Source organism: Papaver somniferum, chromosome 1 (assembly GCF_003573695.1).
Source record: "Papaver somniferum cultivar HN1 chromosome 1, ASM357369v1, whole genome shotgun sequence".
Taxonomy (NCBI): Eukaryota; Viridiplantae; Streptophyta; class Magnoliopsida; order Ranunculales; family Papaveraceae; genus Papaver; species Papaver somniferum.
Genome location: NC_039358.1, coordinates 147,489,272 through 147,500,370, shown reverse-complemented (window position 1 = coordinate 147,500,370; position 11,099 = coordinate 147,489,272). Strand labels below are relative to the sequence as shown.

The window sequence follows — 11,099 nt, the reverse complement described above, 5'->3', positions numbered from 1 at the left end:
GAGCTGCTATGGCGGTGATATTCATGAAATTCTTTATCGAATGATCGACTTTCCCTTATCCTATGCTTCCCACCAAAATAATATAGTACGTCCACTTTCGATACATCAATCAAATTCGTCCAGCAGTATATAGATGTTTCTCTTTTTCCTACGAGGGACATTGTCCCTGTTATGCTTCAGCTGCAGATTCACACATTGTGTTATTAAAAAATGGGGAAGGAGACATGGTAAATAATATCCGTTGATATCTCTCCATCCAAATAAAAAATGGACGATTAATCATAATGATCCAAATGATGACACGTTCCCTTTTCTAGTTTCAGGAGCACAGTTAACAATTGTACATCTTACAGCACTAGATAATTCAAGATTTAGTTGCAACTTGTAAACGTAGTTGAATCGGGGAAATTTGCACTAGGAACGAGTAGTTCACGTGGTCCGTTCACATCCTCATAAACTCACACCGTCTCTCTCTAACTTTTCTTCTAATTCTCACTGCACCACTCAATTAGAACAAAGATCCAAGAACGAAATAAAAGGAAAAAAATATCTAACTTCTTCTTTACCAAATTAACCAATTTCCCATTTTTCCATCAAAGTCTCAAGTAGAATCTAGAGAGAGTGAGTTATGGGCGGGGGATCAATGGGGGCACTAGTACCATCCGTGAAAAGTGAAGGTAAATCAGAAGCAGTTGGAGCTTCATCAGAAGCTGTAGGTGCTGCTTCAACAGCTATGGTTGAAGTGGGGAAACAAAATGAACAAGTAGAAGAAGAAGGTGGGAGTGGAAGAGGAGGAGAAATGGATAAAGATTTGTTATGTCCAATATGCATGCAGATAATTAAAGATGCATTTCTTACAGCTTGTGGACATAGTTTTTGTTATATGTGTATCATTACTCATCTTAATAACAAAAATGATTGTCCTTGTTGTGGTCATTACTTAACCAATAATCAACTCTTCCCCAATTTTCTTCTCAATAAGGTAATTTTAATTTCTGTGTGTTTATTCTAATTTTATGAATTCCTAACTTGTTTAGTTAATTTTTGTTTTTTGATGATTTCTTGAATTCTAGAGGTGGTTTGATTATACCTTTTGTTGAGTAATTGGTATTTGAACTTAACTTGCTCTACTTGTGTAATTGGATTGCAATTTATAGGTCAGAATTCTATATATATAGAGGTAATCATGGTTTGACAAGAGACTTTAGTTGCCACATAATGTTGCAGAGTTATGGAATTCTTAGATGATAATTAAGTTAAATTTACGAGGTTAGGGCACTAGTAACTGTGGATACATACATACTAATTTCAACTTTTGTTCAACCCATGAAACTCTCATTTCTATAGGGTTGCTTGGATACTGTTTGTCTTTTTTTCTCTGAGTGAGTTCAGAGAGGCCAGTCAGAATTGGACTGTTACACTGAAGCTACATGATTTTGTCGACTTTAAAACTTCTCTCTTGGACTCTGCTAGGTTTTTAAATAAATCACGGGTAGCAGGTTGAACCAGTTCAGTTAGTTTTTTTGGCAGGTATAGTGATGATAATAAGTAAGGTTGGTCCGGATAGCCACTGAAGATACTTATCAAGGTTTGAGAACAACATCTAAGCTGTAGTAGCCAGTGCTTTTGGAATACCTTTTTGATGACCTTGTATCTAAGCATCTGCCATTGCAGACTGATCAATTCGCTTGTTGTCAAATCAATGTGCATAGAAACCAATTACAGTTTAGCATGTAGATCCAGCTGATCAACACAAAGTTGAATTCCCTAGTAATATTTTTTGCTAAATCTAGACGGAGATATCCACTCACCAGCTAAACCCCACCATTGAAGATGAAGAAGATTTCTAAGATATTGCATTATTGCTAATGTTCTTCCTTTCTTGACATGCACTATTTCACTTATTCATATGCTATGTTATTTGTTTATATGAAAGTCCTGTATACCCCTAAGTCGATGAGCTAAACACGATTACATGCTTATGTAGTAATTTAGTTTGCCATGAATAGTTTGTTGTTGCTCTCTTTAAGTTTTAATATGATCTATGGCGGTGAATTTATTAAATTCCGTCATGCAGCTTATTACTCTGAGGTTTCCTGTACCACATTTTGTAGCTTCTGAAGAAAACCACTGCTCGCCAAATAGGAAAAAATGCATCTCCAGTTGAGTACCTTCGGCAGTCATTGCAACATGTAAGTTATTGCTTCTGTGTATTGAAAGGTTTGAATGCATTTAAATGATATTAGTCTTGTCATAATAATCAGTATGTTTCTCAAAAGAAATATAAAACTTTCATCTGTATACTCTTAATGTGACACATTTCATGCATACACGTAGACAGGGTTACGAGGTTCCGGTGAAGGAGCTAGATAGCCTATTATCACTCCTTTCAGAGAAAAAGAGAAGAATGGAACAAGAGGAAGCTGAAACAAATATGAAGGTTCTGCTTGACTTCTTGCACTGCTTAAGGAAGCAAAAGGTCGAAGAATTAACTGAGGTAATTGCTGGAACTTGCTTTTTTTCGGCCTAATTTTGTTTTTTATTTCTTTTAATCAGTTAGCGGCCAGATTATAGCTGATTTGGTAACTTCCAAAGATATTCTTATCCCTACTGTAGAGATTACCTTTTGGAATTTGCTTCTGAGAGATTTGGTGCCAAGTTCAATTGGATGATGAGTTTAATTGCTGGTTATATTCATCCTTAGGCAGCAAATGATTTTTGAAAAAAACTTTTATACAAGTTGATGCATTCAGTTTTCCTACTGGTTACCTCTGGGTATAATGTGGGTTGCCTGAATATTTAGTCATTTTTATGTTTGTATTGGTGTTAGGTTATCTTTGACTAACCTGTAGTTGCTGTCGTTTAAGTTATAAAATTAAATTTATATAATACATCATCCTACCTTCTTTTGCATCTCTGCAGTTGCAAACTGATATTCAGTACATTAAAGAGGACATAAATTTAGTCGAGAGACAGAGAATGGACTTATACCGAACGAGGGAGAGATACTCGGTAAAAATGCGGATGCATATGGATGATCATGCTGCAGTAAAAGCGCGACCACTGTCGATTGATAAGCAAAGTAGTGGGATTATTTCCAGTGGTCGTACAACTCAATCAGGATTAGGGTTTGGCAGTTTGGTAAATAGGAAAGCTGACCCAAAGCCTCAAGAGAGCTCCCAAGGTTACCAAAAGAAGGAGGCAATGGGCGGATCAGATCCACCAAGCGTTTCTCATTCTGGATTGGCTATGGCAAGAAAGAGGCGAATCCATGCTCAGGTTTGTTTCCTCATTTCATCTAGTGCCTTTAGTAGGGCATATGATCAGCGAATTAAGTAGCCAGAGGCTAAAATATTATTCTAGCAAGCTAATTTGGTATGTGTTATAGATCTTTATACTGATTTTCATTCTCATTACTCTCATTGCCAACAGTTTAACGATTTACAAGAATGTTACTTACAAAAAAGGAGGCAATGGGTCAGTCAAACTCGTAACCAGCAAGAGAGGAGCACATATACCTCAAAAAGAGAAGGTTATCATGCCGCCCTCGAGGAGTTTCAGTCTGTTCTGACTACCTTTACACGATACAGGTTTTGATGATCATGCCATTTTTTCTTTTGTGTTGTTTCACAGGTGAGTTTTGTTCGCTCATTATTCTTATTGTTTTTGTAAATTAGTCGTTTGAGGGTAATTGCGGAGCTTAGGCATGGAGATTTATTCCACTCGGCTAATATTGTATCAAGGTGAGGGTCAAGACTAAGCTACTAGAAAACAAGAAGTTAGTAACTTCAAGTTGGTTCTGGTTTCCTATGCCGCTAATACTTCTGCTTCTGTTAGACTCTTTTTTTTTTTGAGTAATTAAGTATACATTTCAAATGGCCCTTTCTAATGCAGTATAGAATTTGATCGGGATGATGAGTTGTTTGCAACTGCCGGAGTTTCTCGACGCATCAAAGTTTTTGAATTTGCTTCGGTAATATCTTGACTCTGTATGCTTATGCTAATCTTGGTCAAGTTTTATTCTCTACCAGTGCTCCTTGTAAACATTTTTTTTTTGTACGGTCACCGTCGACTTCAAATCCAAGTGGCCCTTGATACAGATGTATTTACTTGGGTCGAAGTATTTTTATTCTGTGACTATTTGACTGATCTTCTTCTATGGGGTTTCTTTCAGGTGGTTAATGAACCTGCAGATGTGCACTGCCCAGTTGTGGAGATGTCTACCAGATCCAAACTAAGTTGCCTGAGCTGGAACAAATTCACCAAAAACCACATAGCAAGTAGTGATTACGAAGGAATAGTTACTGTTTGGGATGTAAATACTCGTCAGGTAACTTCTCTCGTGAAGAATTTTTCTTATTTGCAACTCCTATTTTCTCTCCAGAACAGCTATCTCATTACGTTGATCCTTTCAATTAGTTTATGTGCTAACAGTACCCCTTTGGTTGTTAGAGTGTAATGGAATACGAAGAACACGAAAAACGAGCATGGAGTGTTGATTTTTCGCGTACAGAGCCTTCAATGCTTGTGTCTGGTAGTGATGATTGCAAGGTACAAACTCATCTGTTCGAAGTCTTTGGACTATTTGTGGATTCCCACAAGAATCGGTGATTCATATATTATCATTTTGAGAAGAAATTTTATTTGGTTACAAACAGGTTAAAGTTTGGTGTACCAACCAAGAAGCTAGTGTACTGAATATCGACATGAAAGCTAATATTTGTTGCGTCAAATATAATCCTGGTTCAAGCTACCATGTGGCGGTATACTCCTGTTCCCAGTTTCTTAAAACAGTTGATAAAAGCAACACTTCCTTTATCTGGAATGATGACTCAAAATGCCCCTCACAATTCGTTTCCCTTTATCATTCGCATTTTGTTACGTAGTTAGGTGTTTACAAACTAGCTGGGTATAAGCCATCTATGGTGACTGTTTGTTTTTGATATTACAGGTTGGTTCAGCTGATCATCAAATTCATTATTATGACTTGAGAAACGTCAGTGCCCCACTACATGTTTTCAGTGGCCATCGAAAAGCTGTTTCTTATGTAAAATTCTTGTCTAACAAGGAACTGGCGTCAGCATCTACTGACAGTACATTACGGTTGTGGGATGTAAAGGAAAATGTGCCGGTTAGTTTTTGGGGCTTTGAGTCTTTTTTAACTATTCACCTGTATTTCTTACTATGGTCATATTTACAGACTGAATTTTCGTAACTCAGGTGCGTACATTTAGAGGCCACACTAATGAGAAGAACTTTGTGGGTCTAACAGTAAATAGTGAATATATAGCTTGTGGAAGTGAAACAAATGAAGTTTTTGTTTATCACAAGGTAAGGATAAACTTATTTCACAATCAGGTCTTGAAGTCTTTGTTAGCTCAATATTACTGTAACCTTGTTGGCTTGTTCTTATTCCATGCATGCCATTATTCTTATAATGTTGGAATTTCAACTGCAGGCTATCTCAAAACCTGCCGCAGGGCATAAGTTTGGTTCATCTGAATTAGATGATACTGATGATGATGCAGGGTCTTACTTCATAAGTGCTGTTTGTTGGAAGAGCGACAGTCCAACAATGTTAACTGCCAACAGTCAAGGAACTATCAAAGTGCTAGTTCTTGCTGCTTAAATACAAAAAAGTAGAAAGAAGGAGCTATCTAGACACAAGAAAAATGATCTCATATTCATTACGTATAGAGAAATCTGATTGTTTTGCATATACGTATTTTTTGTACTACAAAGTACTACAAAGTACTATGTGTATATATATATATATATGATTCTGAATGCTCAAATGAGATTTTTGTTTCTTCACATCTTGATCTGCACTATTATGCACATGACTGATGTTTCTGGCAAAACGAAGGCCATTCTAAACGTATATGGTTTGATTCTTTCTCCCATCGTCTCATTCTTAAATCAATATTTTGAAGTTGGGATTAGATTTTGTTAACCATGCATATTCGGATATTCTGTTCACTCATGAAACTGAACAATCAATTCACTTGTATTATTATCGATCTTCCATCAAATCCCAACCTGGGAACTTTTCATCAATATCATTGTGATGGATTTTCAATCAAACCCAAAGTTGGAAACTGTCACTGCGTCGGTTCAGTTGATTAAGGAGATGGTCCATGAAATATCAATAACATCACAACCGCAAACGCCAAACTTTTTGTGCAAAAGTTAACAAGTGAAACGTAACCAAGTTGCGGTCTTGCATCCTCCTAATTTGTAATGGCGATAATAACAAAAGGAAGGAACACATCACCAAAGCATATTCCTTGGAATGTACTCAAATTGACTTTATAAGAATCCCTTAAAACCTGAACTCGATGTATTTGTTTAAACAAAACATCAATCGCAAGAGATCCTATGGTCACGTACCAACTCTTTTTAGTATCATTTTCTTTGAAAAGGATATCTTAATTTAACTTCTTTCCTTTTTTCCCCCTTAGTGGATAAAATCCAATACAAGAGGTCTATTTAGAAAAGCATTTGTTTTCATATTTGCATGGTTCACAGAACTTAGTCGGCAAGCACAAACTAGAACCTTGCTCTTTCACTCTCCTCGCCTACACAGAAATGTTACTGCTTTTGTATTTGATTTACCATTTCAACCTTCCAAGTTGCCAGCCAAGGTCATGCATAAGACTAGAATCATCGTAGCAACTGGTGTCACATTTGCGTACCGACTTGTAAAGTAGGGTGTGACAAAGAAATATGAGCCAGTGGTGGAACGCTGACACTTTGAAACTCCAAAACGAAGTTTCCCCAACTCTCTCACTTCAAGTTTCTTGCTTCTCACTTTATCTTTTTGTATTTTTAAAAGTAGAGTTTTCAAACGAAACAACCACTGACGTGACTTTGTAATTCTCGGGAAAGCTACTTTCACTGGCTATTCCCGCGAAAAGTAATAACTAGGGGATTTCAGAAGAAAATTAAGAAGAGAGAGAAATAGATAGATGAAACTACCCAAAAGCGTAGTCACAGAGGAGGTACAGGAATTGGTGATGGTGGCACCAGATTTGAAGATTTCAAGTTTACTGAAAGTAGTACCACCAGAAGGTAGTAATGATAATGGTGAAGGAGGAGGAGGAGAGGAATTATTTGTACCTCCTTTGAATTTTGCTATGGTTGATAATGGCATTTTTAGGTCTGGTTTTCCTGATACCTCTAATTTTCCCTTCTTGCAAACGCTTGGACTTCGCTCTATCATGTAAGTTCTGATAAACTAAAAATGTTTTTTACTTCTTCTGATGTATTGATTTATTGAGTTTGAATGAACGAAATTGGTGTGCAGATATCTTTGTCCGGAACCATATCCAGAAGCGAATATGGAATTTCTTAAATCTAACAGGATTCAACTTTTCCAGTTTGGAATTGAAGGCTGTAAGGTAGCATCTACTTTTTGACCTAATTATAACTTTACTGCGTGTTTTAAGTTAATAAATGTGAAATATGGTAGGGTTTTACTTAAGATTTAAGAAATTGAAGTGATTTGATCGTTGAAATTACCATTTCTTGAGATCACAAAGTTTGTTTGTTGTTATTTATTCGATCTCCACCCATTTTACCGAGGCTTCAAATAATGCGTCTAAGCTGCTTGCGTCATGCATCCTTAGTATTTACAGCATGTCCACTATCTATGGAAGTCTAATGAGTATTTCTTTTATTTCCCACTTGCGTCCTGTCAAGATGAATTTTAAGTTTTTAACCCTTTTGTTATCATCAAGTTATCCCTATCCAACAGATTGAATATGCACAAAGGCAGTGCAGGTGCACTATCTGATGCAAGTAATGCAGTTGTTACTAGTCAGATAAACTGTGAGTCTAAACACGCTTTATAGACATTGAAACTGAATTTGGTTGTTGTTATACTATCTGTAGAAGGAATAACAAATTTATTAGCTGTATAATCTAGTAAGGACTTAACTCATAGATATGTCTGCTAATTTATTAGTTGAATTGAGTCATTGTGACTGTTATTCTTCTGTGATACAATGCATCAGCCTTAGTTGGGTCATCTTAAAAGTGAGGTTTGTACAATTTGGTTATTCATTGATGATTGTTTCTGAGAGAACTTCTATAGAGTATAGACTGTAATACTATAGATAAATCAGTTAGTCCCCCTTTTGCCATATTGTTTCATGCTTTCATGGTAAAGACAATGGCTCGTTGAATTCATACCAATAATGCAGTCTGTACATGAGAATATCAGTTCCAGAAAGCTCAAGTCTGTAGTATCCAGTGGTCATGATGGGTTTTGTAATCTGGTTCCTTCCATGGCTTTGAAGTGTCAGAATGCCGCCTCTTTCTCCACGAATAAGAGGCTTAGGAGGTTTAAGCTTACTCTTTGTTGCGCAGATTCATCTTTGCATCTTTAGAATAAGATTCAAGAGTTGAGCAAGTTATAACAACCATTATGTGTCTACACACTGGAGTCAGGATCAACTACTGAATATATCATGCATTGAAGATCATATGTATCCAGTTGGATATTCTTTCTTTTTTTTGTGCCCTTATTAGTTTTTAATTTCAATGTCTACTAATAGCGATAGCAGGAGTGATGATAATAGCCCGGCTCTGCATACCTGTTCGTTATAGGGATTGAGTACGTCCTTGATGTAGCCTTTTTTACCCCCTTTCGGTTTTTAAGTATCCTCTTGACCTTTTGAAGGAGCAAAAACTAAATCAATTTGAGTTTTGGTCCTGTCAATCACTAGTGCGGCAATGCGGCATCTATCTGAATGTGTGGTGTGGGGGTTTAAGTATGTAGCAAATATAAATAGTACATCACGAGTTGAGAGCAAGAGAAGAAGGGTTCTTTCTCTTGGACATTTCAGTCACTCTGTTGAGACTGAATATAGGGCTGAAACTTGAAAGTCAAATACCTCAGTGTTTGGGTACAATCACCATTGTCAGTGTATGAGGGCTAGTTTCTTACGAGCTTTGGCCCAGAAAGCTTTTGCATATTTTTTACAAGGATGCAGAGTAATCCTGTACCATACATCCTCCGTAAGTTTTGATATGTAACAAAACAGCATAGGGGTGACGTTCGGGATGAAACTCAATCAATCTTGTGAAACAAATATCACATGAAAGGATCAGCTAGTACCTCGTATGATCTCGGAGTGATCTGGTTCCTCATTGGTTAAATGAACGCCTAACCCTTTTGCATGAAGTGTGTGTAAAAAGTGACAAAAAGCCACCAAAGCAGCTATAGATCTTGGATAAAGAAATACAACATGTTTTAAAAGATTATCATGCTATTTAGAGTGTACATATAAGAATGAATCTGCAAATTGAAGTTTAATTTATTATATATATGCATTGACATTGGATTTGAATATCACCCATCCAGGAGCCTTTTGTCAACATCCCTGAAGATACAATTCGTGAGGCGCTCAAAGTTCTTGTTGGTATAAAAAATATGATGCTATTCCTTTTTTTCCATTATTTTATTGCCAGTCAGGACCATATCTTAATTTATTTGTTACATGTTATCAACAATGCAGATGTTAAGAATCATCCAGTTCTAATTCACTGCAAACGAGGAAAGGTACATATATGTAGACTCTTGCTTCTTTCAATTTTTTCATTTCTGAACCTTTTTTCATTAACTTAGTTTCCATCTTTGATCTTGTACAGCATCGAACAGGTTGCCTAGTCGGATGCTTTCGAAAACTGCAGAGATGGTGTCTGTCTTCAGTGTTTGATGAGTACCAGCGTTTTGCCGCCGCAAAAGCTAGAGTATCAGATCAGAGGTTCATGGAGAAGTTTGACGTATCCAACTTGAAGCACTTGTCACTTCCTTCTCTTGTTCAAATAGGTAAACATTTAGCTAAGTTTGTATTCATTTCTATTGGATTATGAAGCAGCTGGGAATAAGCAGTAGTTGCATATCTCCATGCATTTTATATGTTTAAAATCACCTATAGTTTGCTATTATGTAGAAGATTCATTTCTATAAATAAAGTTTCATCCCAAGAAATTTCATGATACCATTGGTTGTAAAACAGGGTTACTGACCCTTGTCTGCGCTTGCATTTCTGAGCTATACAATTTCCGTCTGCTTTTTATCTTTAATTTGGGCGTACATCTAACTTAGAAATAGACGAAGAACCATAGACACTGAAAGTTTATGCTGTGAAAATTTCACTCCCAAATGATAATCAACTTTTACTTGAGTTCTCCTCTTCAACTCCAAGAAGACCTGCAGTTTTGTTCCCTTTGCTCTTTTTCCTTTCTTGCTAGTAGTGCAGTATAAACTGACTGCTAAGCTAGTGGCAAAATCTAAACATATGGATGTTAGAGTGCTAATGCCCTACGCTTTTTGTTTCGGCTTTTTCTTTTGCTTGAGATTCACTTATCATTTTGTTCTTGGGGAATGCCAAGGTCGGTATCCGCCCAAAATTTTAAGAACAGTCAAGAAAATGGAAGGATCGGAAGCAATTTTTTAAAGCGTGAAGTGAAGCGTGACTCGGTTTTCATTTTTAAAAAGCGAAACGTATGTTGAATCGTGAAGTGTCGTTTCATGGTTGATGTTTGAAGTGTCTATAAATAACATTAGTTGTTCTTAAATGGGTTTGAAATGTAAATTTAAGAATATAATATTTATATAAACTAAATGTAAGTCCAATTAATATCAAAAAAGCATCTCTGGCTCAGTGGCTTAGCCGACTATAAGTGAGTAGCATGTGTGGAGTTTGAATCCCCTCGGAATCTTAGTTTTCTTTTAAATTTTTAGGCGGGAAATTGCTTTGAAGCATATCTTACGAGAGAATCTAAGCTTCATGTAAAATTCGCTTCATCCTTGCGCTTCGGAGCGTCTTGGAGAATTTCGGAGCAAAGTGTTTGCTTTTAAAAACCATGATCGGAAGAATCCAAAGTAGGAAATGGAAGGAGTCCATCATTTAAGTTGCCACTTCTTCTTGGACACTCTAAACGCAAGCCTTTTATATGTAACCTTTTGAGTCTAACTTAAGAACCGTAAGAGCACTGCTTTAGACTAAGTTGGCAGGACCACTATGGTAAAATCTGTCCTTAACTTTCTTCCCACTCATCAAATGGGTTGTTTCAGCATTTCTAAGGGC

General features: G+C 36.6%; 2 protein-coding genes across 2 annotated transcripts; both read left to right on the top strand.

Annotated features, from left to right (window-relative positions):
- The first annotated feature begins 464 nt into the window (after positions 1-464).
- On the top strand, positions 465-5,814 carry LOC113303769 (E3 ubiquitin-protein ligase COP1-like). The gene is made up of 13 exons (XM_026552852.1): positions 465-982; positions 2,115-2,192; positions 2,342-2,497; positions 2,923-3,279; positions 3,433-3,590; positions 3,678-3,743; positions 3,895-3,973; positions 4,175-4,330; positions 4,453-4,551; positions 4,659-4,763; positions 4,952-5,131; positions 5,221-5,331; positions 5,459-5,814. The coding sequence occupies exons 1-13, from the start codon at positions 629-631 to the stop codon at positions 5,627-5,629; spliced, it is 2,070 nt and encodes a 689-aa protein (XP_026408637.1). The 5' UTR covers positions 465-628; the 3' UTR covers positions 5,630-5,814.
- A 556-nt stretch (positions 5,815-6,370) lies between these two features.
- On the top strand, positions 6,371-10,692 carry LOC113303762 (probable tyrosine-protein phosphatase DSP4). Its single transcript, XM_026552840.1, has 6 exons — positions 6,371-7,222; positions 7,307-7,400; positions 9,368-9,425; positions 9,522-9,565; positions 9,655-9,835; positions 10,402-10,692. The coding sequence occupies exons 1-6, from the start codon at positions 6,969-6,971 to the stop codon at positions 10,464-10,466; spliced, it is 696 nt and encodes a 231-aa protein (XP_026408625.1). The 5' UTR covers positions 6,371-6,968; the 3' UTR covers positions 10,467-10,692.
- Positions 10,693-11,099: the final 407 nt, after the last annotated feature.

What these genes read in the sequence shown, in the direction of transcription:
- LOC113303769 (XM_026552852.1), top strand. Translation starts at nt 629, where the DNA reads ATGGGCGGGGGATCAATGGGGGCACTAGTACCATCCGTGAAAAGTGAA. An exon ending in CCAATTTTCTTCTCAATAAG is followed by an intron (nt 983 to 2,114) that starts GTAATTTTAATT and finishes CACATTTTGTAG; the next exon opens with CTTCTGAAGAAAACCACTGC. An exon ending in CTGGTAGTGATGATTGCAAG is followed by an intron (nt 4,552 to 4,658) that starts GTACAAACTCAT and finishes GGTTACAAACAG; the next exon opens with GTTAAAGTTTGGTGTACCAA.
- LOC113303762 (XM_026552840.1), top strand. Translation starts at nt 6,969, where the DNA reads ATGAAACTACCCAAAAGCGTAGTCACAGAGGAGGTACAGGAATTGGTG. An exon ending in CTTGGACTTCGCTCTATCAT is followed by an intron (nt 7,223 to 7,306) that starts GTAAGTTCTGAT and finishes ATTGGTGTGCAG; the next exon opens with ATATCTTTGTCCGGAACCAT. An exon ending in GGCGCTCAAAGTTCTTGTTG is followed by an intron (nt 9,426 to 9,521) that starts GTATAAAAAATA and finishes TCAACAATGCAG; the next exon opens with ATGTTAAGAATCATCCAGTT.